The sequence below is a fragment of the Cervus elaphus genome, chromosome 5 (assembly GCF_910594005.1).
Source record: "Cervus elaphus chromosome 5, mCerEla1.1, whole genome shotgun sequence".
NCBI classification, from domain to species: domain Eukaryota; kingdom Metazoa; phylum Chordata; class Mammalia; order Artiodactyla; family Cervidae; genus Cervus; species Cervus elaphus.
This window is the reverse complement of record NC_057819.1, coordinates 123,853,386-123,871,206: the sequence shown is the minus strand read 5'-3', so window position 1 is coordinate 123,871,206 and position 17,821 is coordinate 123,853,386. Positions and strand designations below refer to the sequence as shown.

The following is a 17,821-nucleotide window of genomic DNA, read 5'->3' as shown; positions in this document are numbered from 1 at the left end:
GAGGGGGGACCAGGTGTCCAACCTGGAGCCAGGGAGTGGAGTCAGCCATAGCCCACCTCATGGAGGGGCATTCCTCTGTGGACAGTGAGACCACTGTCACCAGAAGAAGGCGCACCTGGCTGGGGAAACCGAGGGAAGGGCATGCCAGGCTCTCTCAGGACATTCCATTCCTAAACCCCTCAGAAAGCACCATCTCTTCCCAGCAGCATGCCATCTTGTCTCTAGGTAATTCTCTTCCCATGCCAGCAGGGAATAGCATGATTAAGGCTTCATTATTAACTTGCCAATCTTGTTTCTGGGGCACAGACGTTAACGGCTTAGGGGACCCAGTTGGCATATAATGAGGTCTCCATGACAAATTACTTGGGTATCAATTAACTATCTAGGGAAATGTCAAGCGAGATCCATCATGCTGGTGGCGAGGGACAGCCAGTTAACTCAGAGCAGTTAATTCGATCCAGGCCATGCAATCGCCTGCCTCAGCCTCCAGCAGGGCTGGGAATGAGGAAAAGGGCCTGGGGTGTGGGGTGGGCGGGGCCTGGCCTCCATCTCCCTGGGACACACTTCTGTAGTCACGCCGGTGCACTCAGAGCATGGCTCTCACCTTGCAGCCTGACTCTGTCCATTCCTTCATTCATTCCACAGCCACCTGCTGGGTCGGGCCTGAATTAGTCACTGCTGGTCAGGGGGTGGACAGTACTGGGAAAGGACGAATGTGCAGACAGGTGCCCATGACTTGTGTGGCCTCTGCAGGATCCAGGATGCGTGATAAGAGTATCCTCAGGGCTGGGTAGACTCTACAGGGGTGAGGGCAGGGCAGGGAGGTAGAGGAGAACTGACCAGGCCCTGGGAGGCAGTCAGGTGGCAGGCACCTAGGGCAGTGCAGACACAGCACAGCACCCTGGACCCAGTGCTCGGAGCCTCTGGCAACGTACTGGCACACTTGAGCAGAATTCAGCTACCTGACTCTTGAGCCGTAAAACTTGGAAACAGTTACTTAAAACTTTTCTAAGCCTGTTTTCTTACCTGTAAAATGGGGCTAATAATCCCAGTTCCCAGTTTTGTGAGAGTGAAAGGGGCCCTGTGTAGATGTGCCTGGCCTAGTGCAGGTGCTGAGTTTGGGTCTCCCTCCTCCCTGCAGGTGAAGCCTGGGTCCCCTGCTCTCTAGTGGGAGGCTCAGATGGAGCATGTGCTGGGGAGGGCACAAGATGAGGCATTTGGCCCAGGAGGAGGGTATTCTGGAGGAGGTAGTGTGGGCTGGCCAGCGGGCCCACAGGCAGAGACAAGACTGAGAGGCAGGGCTCATGGACTCTGGCCACCCCCACATGGACACACCCTGCCTTTTGGGTTTTGCTTGTTTTCAGGAAAGTGCAGTGGTCACCTAGAGGTGTGTCCCCCTAGTAAGGACCAGGGACCATGCTCTGGTCCCACCCTCTTCCCATGCCTCTGCCCATACCATCCCCCCACCTGGCTCACTCCTCTGGTAGTGGTGACCCACTCCATGATAGCCCCTACCCCATGTCTGCTCAGCTGGTGATTGGCAGGTGCCACTTCCCAGCCCCCCAGCCATGGAGCCTCATGCTTATTCATGACACTGACATATGGCACCTCCATGGGGGGGGGGCGGCGCAGGGGGATCAGAGCAAGCTGCCAATTGTGAGAGTGCAGCGTGTCCCCATTCGAGCCCTGCTGAAGCAAAACAAACGCAAGATGTGAGGGGAGCAGAGGCGGCCCGGGGGCGTGCGTGTGTGCCAGTGCGTGTGCTTGCCTGCACCGTGGGGGTGCTGGGAGGAGGGGAGGAAAACAAAGGGTGAGGGTGGGGGAGAGAGGGGTGCTGCAGGGCTTAGGAGTGAATTTAGTTGTCATGGCTTCTGGGGTCTCAGTTAATGAGGTCCTCGGAGGCCAAGCTCTCCAGCCCTCTGCCCCAGGCAGGCTGGCTGACACCAGCCTAAAACAATCGCACCTCTCTCCCCCTCACGTCTCACACAGGACACGGGGCACAAGCCCATGAACAAGATAAGGGTTTGGCAGCTCGCAGCCCTGTGTGCAGATCCTCGAAATGTTCCAATTCTTTCCAGAATTGGGAAAATCTAGCTAATGTCAAGTCAGAGTCCACAGGGCTCCAGGCTTAGCCAATTTCTTTTCCTGTTTTTGTTGAGGATGGAAGAGTGTGTGTACTGCCTCACCTCAGTGGATGGGGTACTGCAGCCCTCCAGCAGTTCCCTCCCCCAGGCTGGGCTGGCCCTCTAGTGCTCCGCTGGCCACCCATGGGCTATCAGACTCTGCCCCTGGGCTGGGGAGGGCAACACAGAGGTAAAGACAAAGCTCTTGGGGTCCTCAGCCAGCCCTTCCCCACTGGACCCAGGGCTAGAGGCTGCTGCCATGGAAACAAGGCTCTTTGCCAACTGGCCACATGCATGCTGGAAATAGTAGGTGAGTCCAGGGACCAGTGGATCCAGGAACTGTGACCACCCCCCAGGAAGCCCAGCTCTAGGGTCCCTTGACCCTGCTCTGCCACTTGCCCCTGTCAGTTGTAAGAACTCAGGAGAGAGAGAGAGAAGCTTGCTGAGGGAGCTGGGGTAAGGCTGGGGCCCAGAAGGCCAGGGGGCCAAGACAGACCAAGTAAGGAGCCCTATGAGGCCCAGGTGAGGGTCCTACACTTGTGCAGGAGCTGGGTGCTTTGAAGCCTCTCCCCTAAGCCTTCATACATGCTTTGTGCAGTGACTGGCCCTGTGGGGTCTGTCCATGGGGACCACCAACCCCCTCACTTTGGGCCCTCCCCAAGGAGTCAGGGAGCTGTAGAAACCTGTCTCTCAAAGGAGCAGCCTGCTGGAGAGCTGCCTATCCAGCAACTCTCTCCAGGGCCACTCTGATTCCAGGCTCAGACATCTTGGTTCTTGGCCCTGGTGAGCTGTCTGGATGGCCTGGTCTGACCTTGGGTGAGGGGCCCCTGCCCCAGCCTAGTGTCACGTGAGCCTCGCACTGGGCTGGCATGCTCTTGTCCGGCAGGCACTGGGCCACACTTCAGGCACCGCTGTGCATAGAGGCATCTGCTGCTCACTGTCTGGGGCAGATGGGCTGCCAGTGAGCTAAGTGTGTGCGGGGGAAGGGGTGCCATAGGAACCCCTTCCCGCGGTAGTGTGGGGGCGAGAGAGGCAGGCGCCCGCTGAGGGAGAGCGGGGAGCGCAGGGAGGGAGGGGCTGGGATCACATGGGCTCCTGGTTTGGGGTGAGGCCCATGGTGCTGGTTCCTGGGCCAGGGGCTCAGGAAATCCCAGCATGACCATTGATGGGGAGGGGGCCTGGAAGCACTGGCCAAGGCAGGGATTCCCCTGTTATCACTGGGTGGCATTGGGCAGAGGGCCTGAGGGAGAGAGTGTGGATCGTCTTCAGGGTGCCTTCCAGTCCCTAAACCCTGAGCTTCAGCAGGATGGAGGCATCCTGCCATCTGAGGGGCCTCCTGTGAGGATAGGGGGATGCCAGCACAATCTGCTGTGGCTCCCAGAGAGGTTTTAGAAGTGCTGTGTGCCAGGTGCAGTCACTCTGCAGAGTGGGACTCGGAGCCTGCTTCTGCAGCCCCACCTGGCCGCAGAGGGAACCATGCAGTGTGGATCCTGGCAGGTGATAGGGGCAGCCTACTGGACCCTGGACCCCCAGGGCCACTGGGGCCCATGAAGGGGGAGGTGTGGAAAATCAACAAGGAAACAGCCCAAGACCACCGATAGCCTCAGCAATGCACTCATGGGGTACTGGAAGGGACAGGGGCAGGAGTCAGGGAGGCCCACTAGGCAAACCTCAGAATCCTGCTTGGGAAAACCTTAGGGCTTCTCATTCATAGTGACGGTGAGCAGAGTCACTGGGCACACTCAGCGCCCCCTCGGGTGCCAGGCGCCACCCTGAGCACTTGGCCTCATGGCCTTTAGTAATTGGCCCAGGAGTAGGGGAGGCAGCCATTACCCCACTAGACAGAGGGGGAGACTGAGGCTTAGAAAGATGACGTGGCTGGTGGAGGCCTGGGGGCCAGGTGGTGGCTGAGCTGGGAATGGAGCTGGAGGCCAGCTGGCAGGACAGTCCTAATGGTCAGCTCAAATGCCTGGGCATCCCATGGGATGAGGAGGGTAGGTGCCTCGACCCTCCACACTCCAGAAGCCCAGGGGAGGGTGCCAGGTGGGCCTGGTGTCCCCTCCTCCTCCCTCTATCCCTGGGAGGCCCCCACCCTGCCCCTGCAGCCGCCTCCACCCGCCCGGCTGCAGTGACTCAGCTCAGCTGTTCCTCAGCCGCTCTGCTTGCTGGTGGTTGCCTTTCTTTTTCTTTCCCAATATGTGACATTGCCATTGTGCTGTGACACAGTGACTCTCTCTGCCCAGGAGCGCCCATGGTGGCCCCCTTGAGATGGCCAAGGTGGCCAGATGGCCAGGCCTCACCCTCAGACCCTGGCCATGGGCAAAGAGACTGTCACCTCCAGAGCAGGCACAGTCCTCACCTTAGTTCCGCCTGACTTGGGCACAGTGCCGGGGGACACCTGTCCAAAGTCACCCTCTGCAGCTGCCTCACAACTCAAGGACCTGTGTCCTTGATGTAGGTGGGGCATCAAGAGGCCAGAAACCCTTCTAGAGAGGGTAACCTGGAAGGGACATTTCAAGAAATGGGTAAGAAATGGAGAGATGCGTCCTGGAGAAGACTAGGGCAGGGCATTGTCCATTGCCAAGGCCAGGGTTGGAAGGGCAAGTTACAATGTAGGAAGCCTCTCTGATACTTGGGACTGTCAGTGGAATTTGCTGTTTTGTTAGGTGGTGAGCTCACTGTTCCTAGATTCAAGTCCTGACATGGACAGGATTCTTCATGGGATTGAGCCCAGTGTGGTAGAGTTGGTAGGAATATCATTAGAAGCTAGAGTTGGGCATTTGGGGTGGGAGTCTCAGGTTTATGTAAACTCAGGCAAGTCATTAGACCTCTGAAAGCCTCAGTCTTCCCTTCTGTAAAATGGGGTTACTATCTCCTTCGCAGGCAATAGTGAGGATCTAAGGAGACAATGTAGGACAAAGGGCAGTGTAAACTGTGGAATGCATGCAGATGTTTTTATATTCTAGTTCTGACCCATGCATCTTGAAGGTTCTCCATCTCTGACAGCATTTTCTGCCAAGGTTGGGAATGAGCCCCATCAGAAGAAATGGCCCAAACTCCAACAGGGAGGATTTGGGGAGGGGGAAAGGATGGCTCTGGGAAGAGGGAAGTCGAGAAATGAAGAGATTTGGGGACCCACCCTTTCCCTTGTGCCTGGGGAGGAAAGGCAGGGCATCTTCTCCTGCCTCCTGGACTTGGGGATCTTGGGGGGTCTGAGGCGCAGGGGCACCTGGGAGCCCTCAAGAAGATGGGCTGTTCGTGGTGCCTGGCCTTGGAGAAAAGACAATGATGGGGACACCAGAGGTGGTGGAAAGCTCTGTCTGGGTAGCCACAGCTGACTTGAGGTTTCAGGAGCCAAAAGGAGATTTGATGGTCCAGTGAATGCTGGGCTAGGACAGCTGGTTTCTCCTGCCTGAATGTTCCTTCTGCCTCGCCTCTCCCCCTCCTCCCTTGCCCCCTTCTCAGTGCCCATTTCTCATGCCTCTTGGAGTGGATTAAGTGGGGCCCCCAAAAGATGGAATCTTGGAGCCTCAGAACATGACCATATCTAGAATAAGAGTCTTTGCAGATATAACCAAGTTCAGGATCTCGAGATGGGATCATCCTGGATTAGAGTAGGTCCTAAATCCAATGTCAGGTGTCAGAAGAGAAAAGCAGAGGGAGATTTGAGACTCAGAGATGACTCTGAACTTGGAGGCAGAGACAGGAGTGGTGCACCCACCAGCCAAGGAACACCAAAGGTCTCTAGCAGCCACTGGAGATTGGGAAAGAAGCCTGGGATGGTTTCTCCCTCAGAGTGCAGCAGCTGCTGGGCATTTGGGCTGGTAAAGTCCTCTGTGAACTAAAGGGGTTCTGGGGTGGCTGCTGCTTTGCTGGGGTCTTCCTGCCTTGCTGGTGTTCCCTGACTCCCTTGCAGCTAGAGTGGGGGCATGTGACCTGGGCTCCAACCAACCAAGATTCACCTGGGCAGACTGACTCAGAAGCAGACAACACCAAAAAACTTATCTTCCTGAATTTTTTCTAGCAAAGGTGGTGGCAGAAGGCCCTGGCTTTGGGGCAACAGTGCCCTATCACACGTGGGCTGCTGGGTCTGTGCCCAGTGGGGAGACCATGTGGTTGGGGTGTTGCTCCTGGGCGTGTGGCCACTGGGCAGAAACTTTCTTTTCCATCAAGCTAGCCAGAGTGGGTCCTATACTGCTGGTTCAGAGCAGTAGAGGGGGTAAGGAGACCTCTGTCTGTGGGGCAGGGAGGTCATGCCCCAGAGAGAAGCTCCTAGAAGACCTTCTTCTGCTAATCCCGGCTGGATGGGAGCTGACCTCTGTCCCAGGACCTTGTGGGACTGGAACTGGCCAAGAAGTCCATGGAGATCAGGGGGAGGAGACACAGTCTGGGCTGGGGGCACCTGGTCAGGACAAGGTGGCCCTCGATTCCCCCACAGATTTTTCCCTGTGCTTGGCACCCACTCTCCCCATTTCATCCCTCCTCAGGCCCCCTGTACTCCCTCCCCCTGTCCTCCTTCTCTCCCCTACACCCTTCTTGGAAATGAAGTCATCTAGAAAAATAATCAAAAAATAGAAAGAAAAAAAAAGCTAAGAAAATGGGATTTTTTTTCCCCCTTCAGACATTTGGTAAGGCACCTCCCACACGGATGAGTGTCCACCGGGGCCTGTTTTTGTCCGAGGGAGACTCAGGCCTGAACTTCTTGGGTGTATAAGCCAGGTGGGCCTCCCCACTCCCCACAATGCAGGCTCCACACTGCACCTCTTCTGGCCAGCCACGGTCAGCCCCTGAAGCCTGAGACCCCAGGTGATACCTTCAGCAGAAGGCCCAGAAGCCCCTGAGGCAGAGGCAGGTTAGGAAGAGAGGGCAGGAGGGTTTGAGTTCAGGGGGAATATTAGCTCCCAAGGTGAGGTCTTTGTCTCCAGTCTCTCCCATGTTCCCACTGGCCCACGCTTTGCCACAGAGTTCTCATTTGTTTATTTATAATTTAAACTCAGCCTGCTTCCAAGAAAGCTCAAGGCACTTGCTGAAAAGCTGCTTCCACACGCTGGGTTGCACTCTGTCAGCTTTGGGCTCAAAGCCCATGGACATGACCCCGTTGCTCAGCCTGGCTCCCAGGGCCCCTGGCCCCTGCCACCCTGATGTGCACCCAGCTTCCAGACATACCCTCCCTTCCAGGGCAGCTTGCTGGGATGACCCCGCCTGGGGTGCCTCCTCCCATCTCGGGATCAGCCCCTTCCTCCATGGCCCCTTCTCTGGCTCCAGTGGGAGGTCCCTGGGGATGTCTGCACCTCTTTTCTGCCCCTCGGCCATCTGTTCTGTCACAGTCACCTGGTACAGGCTGCTCCTTTTGCTCCCAACTGAACTGGCCTGACCTTTGAAGGGGTGTGACCAAGTCTTGTCACTGTTGCCAATGATGGATGATATGATAGTGATGGTAGGGGCTCCCCTCTGCGTCTGGAATGGTATTAGACCTGGGGTACCGCATCTCTCAGGCATAGGTTCCCACAGATGCGGTACAGGAAGGGAAGGGCCTGTAGGAAGGCCTGGCCGGGGAGAGACTTATGCTGATGGCCTCATCTACACGCCAGGTAGAGGACAAAGATATTGTTTTCTTGTTTCTTCAGGACCCAGTGACCAAGTGTGACTCCATACACCTGGGGGCATGGGCGGAAGGGAGGACCAAGTGCAGTGAGGACCCCGGTGGCTACAGCTGCATTTGGCAGCCTCATTCCAAGCTTCCCAGCCCAGCTGGGCCTCAGGACTTCTTGCTTCCTACAGGAGGGTCACCTTGATCCTGGGTCTCTCTTCCCTCAGCTTTGCATTCTTGGGCTCACTTTTCCATCTTGTGGCAAAACGAGCAAGCGTGGGCACTGCCCTGGCTCCTTTTCAGATCCATGCAAGCCAGGACCAGATAAGGGGTTTACCTAGGACAGCTTGCCAACGGCGCTTTATTTCTCCAATCCCCAGTTCCTCCTTCGTAAAATGGAGTTAATGATGCCGATCTCAGCCCCATGCTGACAGGCAAACAAGATAAAGCCCACCAAGTAGACATATGCTTCCATCCCCTCTCAGAGCCTCAGTTTTCCCATCTGTAAAATGAAGCCCTCTCAGGCTGTAGATCCAACTCCTGCAGAGCAGGCTGGATGCCTCTGCCAGCTGGGAGGGCACATCATTGGCAAGGGGCAGGGGCTGCCCTCTTCTCCTACTATTTCTGAGTTCAAGATTCCACTGGACTGGCATCATCAGTTGTGGCCTATGTCCCTCCCTCCCTCGGCCTGAGCAGACACAACCTGGCAAAAGGAACCCTGGCAGGGCCCTTGGGGGTTGCCCTCAGTAAGCCTCAGTGGCAAGGACAATGCCAGGTAAGCCATGCCAGGAATGCCCGGCCACTTGGCAAGCACAGCAGAGCATGGCCTTTCCCTGGTTCTGGCTCTCCTCCATGCTACTGCATTCCATGGGGCCACAGATGCCCTGGCTGTGGGGGTTGAGGCAGACCAGATGTCCGTTCCAGACCACCATGCCCCATGCCAGAAGGACAGTGCAGCAGGGCCTGATGCTGACACAGCCCTGGAACCCTAGACTTTGGCACTAAGAGGGAGGCAAGGGCAGGAGAGGGGGTGGAGAGGAGCCACCTGGCTCCTCTCCTGAAGGAAATGCCTTTGAGCCATAGACTAGCCCAGAAGCATCTGGCTGCCAGGGTGGCCTGTGCCCTACTCCCCACGAGGCTGGCAGCATATGGCTGCCCTGGCTCACCCGAACCACACACTAAGCAAAAGCCCCTCTTCCAGTGCCCACACCCACAGGGAAGCCAGTTGTCTGGACACTTGGATGCAATTCTAGGCAGCTTGGATGCTTGTCTGGCTTCTCGCCTGAGAAGCAGCATCCGGCCCTGGGAAAAGCACAGGCTTCTCAGTCACCAAGAGCTGAATCCCAGAAATCGTGTCTGCGCAGAGGAGAAAACCAGTAATTGTTGTTCACAGTGCACACTTCACGCCAGAAGAGCCCCCCTGGACCACTGGGAGGAATTCTAGAGGCCCCATTCTAGAGGGGGCCCACCCTCTTCCACTATGCCTCAGGTGCCCATCCTCAGCACTATACTCTGCATGGTGGTGGTCACTTCTCTGTCCCTCCCATCAGACTGAGAACCTTGAAGGCAGCACCAGACTTTCTCACACAGTTCAGCACCCAGCAGAGTGCCAGGCACGCAGGAGGGACTGCAGCAACAGCCAGTGACATCTGGAGACCAAAGGATTCTGAGCTGAGGATGACAGTGTTTGGAGGAATAGGGCTCCCAGAGGCTCCTTGGGCCTCTCACAGAAATAGGAAGCCATTCTGGGAGTGAGGTGTTGAAAGTAAGACACTTGGCACGTGGGCAGTCAGCTAGTCCTGGCCAGTTCCCCTTCCAGAGAGGGTGACCCAAGGGATTCAACACCCTTCTTAGGGAGGATGAGGAGAGAAGACCCCTCATCCACCTGCTTAGTCTGCAACAACTACTGAGCACCTGCTCTGGTCTGAACAAGACAAATTCTTGGCCATGGAACTTTCAGACAACGTATAAGTACATTATCAACTGTGTTGGATGGTGATAAGACCTATGGAGAAAAATCAGGGTAGGGAGGATGGGGAATGTGGGGTGTAACTTTACGCAGGTGGTCGCCTCACTTAAAGAGGCGTGGCCTAGACAGACGGACCAGCAAGTGGTTGGGGTGAGAAGAAGCAAGGTCAGTCACGAGTGAGCAAGGCTGAAGTAGGGGAGCAGTGGGGTAGAGGCAGACAGGGCACAGCCTTGACTCAGGGAAACCGGGAACCACAAGATGGAACATGGACTGAAGGGCGGAGCTGGAAGACCCGGCGAGAGGTTGGGCATTACTCAAAGCGACTAAAGGTGGTCCAGGGTGGTCGCAGCGGAGGAGGGAGAAGGAGCCCATTCTGGGCACATTTTGCTGGCACAGTGAGGAAGACCGGCTACCGCACCGTACGCGGGAGTAACAGTCCAGGAAGCCTCCCTGGCCCGCGCCAACCGGAAGCCACGAGGCCAAGCTCTCGCGGGATCGCCTCCTGGGTCCCGCGCCTGAAGCGCCGCCAATCGCCGCGCGCCCGAGGGCGTTGCCGTGGCAACCGTGGCCGGCGTCTGGGTCCCGCGGTCCTGCCCCAGAATTTGGCCTCTAGGCCTCGGTATCCCGGTTACCGCGATCGGGGTCGCGGGCGTCCTCCTCCCCAGGGCTCCTTCTCAGGAAGGTTCAGGTGCAGGAGGCCGCAGAAAATCCAGTCGATCCCTTTAACGATGTCCTAGCATTTTACATCCACTGTCCCGCTGTTGAGGAGCCAAGGCCGACACCACCCACCCCCTTGCCCAGAGGGCTACCCCACCTCCCCCGTTCGCCACCCACCCTCAAACATCGCCGCCCCCTGCCCCCATTTCCTCGCGGAGGAGCAGGTCGTGGGGAGAGAATGCCTCTAGGCTGCAAAATTCCTGAGGACAATGTTGCTGTCGCAACACATCAACTGTCGGAGGAAGGAGGAATGAAAGCAGAGTACTAAGTCAGTGTGAACTTGAGAAGGAGTGTTTGTTCCTTGGGTCCACCCAGAACCAAATCTAACTCAAAGGAAAGTTACTGCAACTGGGAAAAAAGCACAGTTGGCTGGAGAATTTGGTTTAAAAATAAATAAATAAAATTTAAATTACATAACCAACACATGTTTGGTGTAAAACACGAAAGTATAAAAATCCTTGATCCCACCGCACTGCTGACATTTCAGAATATTTTCTTCTAGGCTTTCTTTTTTTTTTTTCAATATATTGCATATACATTTTTTTCCAAATAAAATTCTATTCATGTGCTGCAGTGCCCCCATGGACCCTTATGTGTGGGAATGGAGACTCCTGATGTGATTGAAGAGTCTTCCCTCCCTAGTATCCCTGTTTCTTCCCCCAACACACACACAGACACACACACAAGGACACATGGACTCAAGGGCACAACACGTATGCTGATACAGCTGATACCAATGTAAGGCGCTGGTTCCCTGAACCTTCCTGATACAGAGAGGGTTGTGGAAGTGACAGTGGGCCCTCTATGCTCCATGATCACTTCTACAGTCAGTCCCAAGTTCTCTCTGCCTTCTAGGCTAGGGGTGCTATCGTGAGAGACAGGGTCAAGATGGGGCTTGAGGAATCTGCCAATCCAGGGAGAGAAGTTCAGGCAAGCAGGCCTAGCCAAGAGCTCCATCCTCCAGGTGTGAGAGTCCTCAGAGAAATAGGAGAAACAGCCAGGTCAGATGAGGAGGCAGCAAAAGCAAGCAAGCAAAATGCCAACACTTTGCCTCTGCCATCCCTGGGTACCGCTGATCATGCTTTTGGACCATGGGTTAATTGAAGAAGGACCGCCCGCCCCCACTCACCCACCCACATATACACATCCCACATGGTTTCATCAGACAACGAGACATGTTGTATCCTAGCACTTTGAAAGAATCCCCTTAGCTAGCCCACCCTCCAAGGCAAAAGTTGGAAGCAACACATATGTGTACTGGGACAGGGGAGGTAGATATGCCTCCTACCTCTGAGCTCTCTTTCTAACCTGGGAGCCAGTTATTCACAAGTCTGGCCCCTTAGCCCTCCTGGCTGAGCACACACAGGGTCTTGGGAGTGACATCACCATATATCCTGATTGAAACATTAGACATTTGCGTAGAGCCTTATGTCCTGCCTCCTTGGTGCCTGCCGGTGTGGACTGGTCTTTTCCACAAACTCTTGTCTTTTGTGTGTGTGTGTTTGGCCTCTTTTTAGTTCCCTGACCAGGGATCAAACTCAGGCATTTGGCAGTGAAAGCGTGGAGTCTTAACCGCTGGGCCACTGGGGAATTCCCTCCACAAACTCTGTCTTATATAGGGTGTCTTGAGTGTGGTGGCTCAGAAAGGAGGAGGTTAGGCACCTATGCACAGTCCACTAGGATACTTGTCTCCGCGGCTGCCTGAAGCTGATTCAAACAGCCCAGTCTAGCTCGCGTCAGTGAAGTTCTTTTCTCAGAAGCTCCTTAGAAGGTGGTTGTAGGACACAGAGGCTGTCCATGTGTTCACGCTGTCACTTCTTCCTGCCCTGCAGGCAGAAAAAGCCCCCTCCCTCACCAAGTAGCCACAGGGAACCCTGCTCCATATGCCATCACTCACAGTCCACAGAGAACCTCCTGATGGGTCTTTAGGACATTTCTTTTGAAAATCATGTCACACTTCTCCTCTTAAAACCATGCAGTAGCTTCCCATATGATTCAGAGTAAAACTCACAGTTCTTTCCTTGGTGTAAGAGGTGTCAGTTACCTCCTATCTGACCACCCTTAGAATATAGCTGCAGTGGAATTGAGTGAGGGCAACAGGACACTGTGGAGAGCTGGGGAGTGCTCATAGGGATCAGGGGTGATGCCATGATAGGGTATCTTAGTAATTTGTGTCTAGAAGGCAGGAGAACTTTAGCAAAGTGTCGGCTAAAATTGGTAAACCCACTCCAGTCAGCAAGGAAAGGGGGCCTGAGGGCCATTTTTAGGTCTGGACAGAGTCCATGTTCTGTCTGTGTTCAGAGATGACTGCAGAGGCCTCTTGTTTCTGTCGCCATCCATCTTGGCCATGTCTGATAACAGAGACATTGTTGAGCTGTGAAATTTTCTGCATATCATCGAGGCGAGCTGCTTTTCTCCTTCTCAAGCCCCTGTGTGACCTGACCCTCCCCCAGCCCAGCTTTTGCTCTCTCCTACCATGCTGCTGCCCCTTCAGGCCCTCTGCCTGGTCTCTCTGCCCAGGGACCCTCCCCTGCCCCACCTTACTCTCTGTCCCTTTATCCTGCCTTGGGTTCTCACCATCTCCTTTCCTTCCACTAAGTGAATCCTTCATCGTCTCGTCCCCCCTTATCTCTGGCTCCTCTCCCCAGGTTGCCACCAAATCCACAGCAGGGAGAGTCTGGTCACATGCCAGAGTGTCACAGTGCTAGACAGTTCCCCAGGGGCAGTCTTGTCCTGCCAAAGCACTTGGGTGTTTTCTGGTGTTGGTGACCCCATTTTGCACTACTGTCTGTGCTGCAGCACTGAAAGAAAGTGAAAAGTGAAAGCAAAGTCATTCAGTCATGTCCGACTCTTTGGGACCCCATGGACTGTAGCCTGCCAGGTTCCTCTATCCATGGAATTTTCCAGGCAAGAGTATTGGAGTGGGTTGCCATTGCCTTCTCCAGGGGTTCTTCCTGACCCCGGGATTGAACCCAGGTTTCCCACATTGCAGGCAGATGCTTTTCCATCTGAGCCACCAGGGAAGCTGTAGCACTAAGAGACCCAAATTGGCCGTGGTGAGTGTGTAATGTACGGAAGCTGCTTTGACCAGACGGCTTCTCAGCCTCCCCTTTGAGCTGCCAGATGCCAGCAGTCTGATGACCCCCCTGAGCCTTAAAGAGCAAAGAAACTGGAGCTCCGAGGCTTGACCTGCCCTCTGCCCAAAGCTGCTCTGGCTCCTTCAGCTGGAGGCTAGGACCCCACACCAGCCAAGATGAGCTCCTGATGTTCCCAGTCCTCCAACCTTAGAGCCTCCCTTTCCTTGGCCCTTAAAATAGAGGGATGTTAGCCCCACCATTCATTTCTTAGTAGGAGTGCTAGTTGCTCAGTTGTGTCCAGCTCTTTGTGACCCCACAGATTGTAGCCTGTCGGGTCCCTCTGTCCATGGGATTCTCCAGGCAAGAATACTGGAGTGGGTTGCCATTCCCTTCCCCAGAGGATCTTCCCAACCCAGGGACTGAACCCCGGTCTCCTGCATTGCAGGCAGATTCTTTACTGTCTGAGCTATCTTGGGCTGCCATAATAGGATGCTGCAGGCTGGGAAGCTTCGAACAGTAGAAATTAATCCCCTCGGTCTGGAGACTGGAAGTCTGAAATCATGGTGTCAGCAGGTTTCTTTTGGAGGTTCTGAGACAGAATTCGCTCTAGACCCCTCTCCAGCTTCTGGTGGCTGCCAGCAATCCTTGGCTTGTGGAGAATCATCCAGTCTCTGCCCTGTCTTCACTTGACCTTCTCACTATGTCCCTGTGTTTTTGACCAAATTTCCCAGGCTTTGAATGAAGGCCCCCTCTAATCCAGTATGATAGTACCTTAACTTCATGACACCTGCAAAGACCATATTTCCAAGTTCACAAGTTCTGAGTGGATATGAATTTTGGCAGGACACAACTCACCCTAGCACAGCTCCCATTCATATAAGGTGGAAAACTCAGGGTCCCATGAGGGTCCCCATGTTTTTCTGCCCTCATGTTTCCTGCTTCTGCTTCACACTCGATAGAGGGTCTACACTGGACACCACCCAACTTCTTTGTGCAGAGCTTCGTTTACCTGGGCCTTTCTGGAAGCAGACATTCACTGGTGTTTGGGTGATGGAGCAACTTGCTACAAATGACAACACGGGCATTTCTGGCCAACTGGGCTTTCTTGCCTGGACTTTCACCACTTTGTCTTTTCTTTCCCCAGTTCCCTGTTCCACAGATTCTTACCTCTTCCCTCCCAGGATGTCTATAAAAACCACAGTCCCTTTTGCTGCTGTGCAAGCAGCTCCCTTCACCTTTTTCTTCCTGCCTGAACCCTTGAAGGCTGGGGAGAGGGTGAGTCCACCTTCCAGACAAACAAAAGCCATTGGAATATTTTCCTAAACCAAGTCAAGCCAGTGTGTGACAAGTACCAGTTCCACTGGTGCATGAAAGCAGCCAGTCCTTATTTCAAAGAGCATTTCTGTGGTTTTTTTCTTCTTCTTTCTACATCTGCGCTAACATTCTGTTATTCTTAGAGAACCAGAATTCTGAAGAGCAAAGCCCAGAGCCAAGAATGCTCTAGCCAGAAGGGTCTTCTAGGAGGAAGGAAACAGACCCGACCTCTGCTTGCCCGGGTTCTGCGTTGGGGAGATGTGGAGCTGTGCAGACCAATCAGGTGTGGCTGGCACTGCCAAGGGGATACGGATGCAATGAGACAGGATCACAGGGAGGACTAATTTACATGGGCCTGGGGAATAAAAAACGAGTAGCATTAGCCTAGCAACTTATTTATTGGATATGACACTAAAAGCACAGGCAATGAAAAAAATATAAATTGGACTTCAAAATAAAAAACTTTTGTGTATCAAAGGATACTATCAAGAGAGTGAAAAGACAACCCACAGAATGTGAGAAAATATTCACAAGTCATATACCCAATAATGGATGAATATCAGGAATATATACAAAATTTCTATAACTCAACAATAAAAAAACAAACACCTAATAGTAAAATGGCCAAAGGGTTTGAAAGGACATTTTGAAAAGAAGATGCACAAATGGCCATAAGCACATGAAAATCAATATATCATGAGTATGTTGTGATATGATATGATATCACTAATCATACAGTTCAGTTCAGTTCAGTTCACTCAGTCACATCGAACTCTTTGCAACCCCATAAATCGCAGCACGCCAGGCCTCCCTGTCCATTACCAACTCCTGGAGATTACCCAAACTCATGTCCATCGAGTCGGTGATGCCATCCAGCCATCTCATCCTCTGTCATCCCCTTCTCCTCCTGCCCCCAATCCCTCCCAGCATCAGGGTCTTTTCCAATGAGTCAACTCTTCGCATGAGGTGGCCAAAGTATTGGAGTTTCAGCTTTAGCATCTGTCCTTCTAATGAACACCCAGGACTGATCTTTTAGGATGGACTGGTTGGATCTCCTTGCAGTCCAAGGGACTCTCAAGAGTCTTCTCCAGCACCACAGTTCAAAAGCCTCAGTTCTTCAGTGCTCAGCTTTCTTCACAGTCCAACTCTCACATCCATACATAACTACTGAAAAAAACCATGGCTTTGACTAGACGGACCTTTGTTGACAAAGTAATGTCTCTGATTTTTAATATGCTATCTAGGTTGGTCATAACTTTCCTTCCAAGGAGTAAGCATCTTTTATTTTTTATTTATTTATTTATTTTTATGCTGCAAAAAGCTTTATTGTTTCCATTTGGTCCAAGGCTTGAGAGAGGGCTCCAGGATGTTAAAAAGCTGCCTAGTAGCTGCAGAGAGGGGCTTCAGGCAGCCCTGATGTTAGGTGGGTTCTTCAAAGGCCACTGGTCTCCAGAAGCTCCTAGTCGTGCTTAAGGGTGAGCCTCTCGAAGAGATACTCGCCCAACCCAGCCTGGGGACCAGCCAGCCTGCGGAGGTTGGTCAGGTGGTCACCCATCTTCTTGATGAGTTTCACTTCCTCATCTAGGAAGTGGTTCTCCAGGAAATCACAGATGTGGGGGTCTCCGCGGGCAGAAGCCAGGCCATGCAGATCCAACAGGGCTTGATTCAGGTTCTTCTCTACGAGAAGGGCGGCTTCCATAGCGTCCTGGGTTTTACCCCACTCATCTTGAGATGGCTTCTGCACGTCCAGGAAGAGGGCGCGGCCGCCACGCTGGTTTTGCAGTTTCAAGAGACGCTCCGCGCCCTCGCGCTTCTCCTTGGCCAATTCGCGAAAAAAGTGACCCACACCCTCCAGAGCCACATCGTCGCGGTCGAAATAGAAGCCCAGAGAGAGGTAGGTGTAGGAGGCCCGCAGTTGCATGTTAACCAGGCGGTTGACGGCGGCCTCCAGCTCGGTAGAATAATTCTGACGAATCTGGGAGCTCATGATTGGTCGGTAATAAGGAGTTAAAAAATGGTGGCTCGTCCCGGTGATCGCGGACAGCTGAGTGGCTGACTCCGGAGGTTGCGACTGGAAAAAAGGTTGGAGGGTAGTCGGAGGCTGGAGCAAGGGGCGTCCCTGGGTCTGTTCCGTCCAAGCACTGTTGAAGCAAGAGACAGATCCGCGGGGCCGCCGGGCGCACTTCCGGAGTAAGCATCTTTTAATTTCATGGCTGCAATCACCATCTGCAGTGATTTTGGAGCCCAAAAAATTGTCTGATGCTATTTCCACTGTTTCCCCATCTATTTCCCATGAAGTGATGGGACCAGATGCCATGATCTTAGTTTTCTGAATGTTGAGCAAAAGCCAACTTTTTCACTCTCCTCTTTCACTTTCATCAAGAGGCTCTTTAGTTCTTCTTCACTTTCTGCCATAAGGGTGGTGTCATCTGCATATCTGAGGTTATTGATATTTCTCCCTGCAATCTTGATTCCCGCTTGTGCTTCTTCTAGCCCAGTGTTTCTCATGATGTACTCTGCATATAAGTTAAATAAGCAGGATGACAATATGCAGCCTTGATGTACTCCTTTTCCTATTTGGAACCAGTCTGTTGTTCCATGTACAGTTCTAACTGTTGCTTCCTGACCTGCATATAGGTTTCTCAAGAGGCAGGTCAGGTGGTCTGGTATTCCCATCCCTTGAAGAATTTTCCACAGTTTATTGTGATCCACACAGTCAAAGGCTTTGGCCTAGTCAATAAAGCAGAAATAGATGTTTTTCTGGAACTCTGTTGCTTTTTCGATGATCCAGCGGATGTTGGCAATTTGATCTCTGGTTCCTCTGCTGTTTCTAAAACCAGCTTGAACGTCTGGAAGTTCACGGTTCACGTATTGCTGAAACCTGGCTTGGAGAATTTTGAGCATTACTTTAGTAGCGTGTGAGATGAGTGCAATTGTGCGATAGTTTGAGCATTCTTTGGCATTGCCTTTCTTTGGGATTGGAATGAGAACTGACCTTTTCCAGTCCTATGGCCACTGCTGAGTTTTCCAA

The 17,821-nt window shown here is 53.4% G+C and overlaps 1 protein-coding gene across 1 annotated transcript; it reads right to left on the bottom strand.

Annotated features, from left to right (window-relative positions):
- Window positions 1-16,093: 16,093 nt before the first annotated feature.
- LOC122695417 (ferritin light chain-like) lies at window positions 16,094-16,977 on the bottom strand. Its single transcript, XM_043905271.1, has one exon. It carries the CDS (start codon window positions 16,775-16,777, stop codon window positions 16,250-16,252), a length of 528 nt encoding a protein of 175 aa, XP_043761206.1. The 5' UTR covers window positions 16,778-16,977; the 3' UTR covers window positions 16,094-16,249.
- Between the last annotated feature and the right edge of the window lie 844 nt (window positions 16,978-17,821).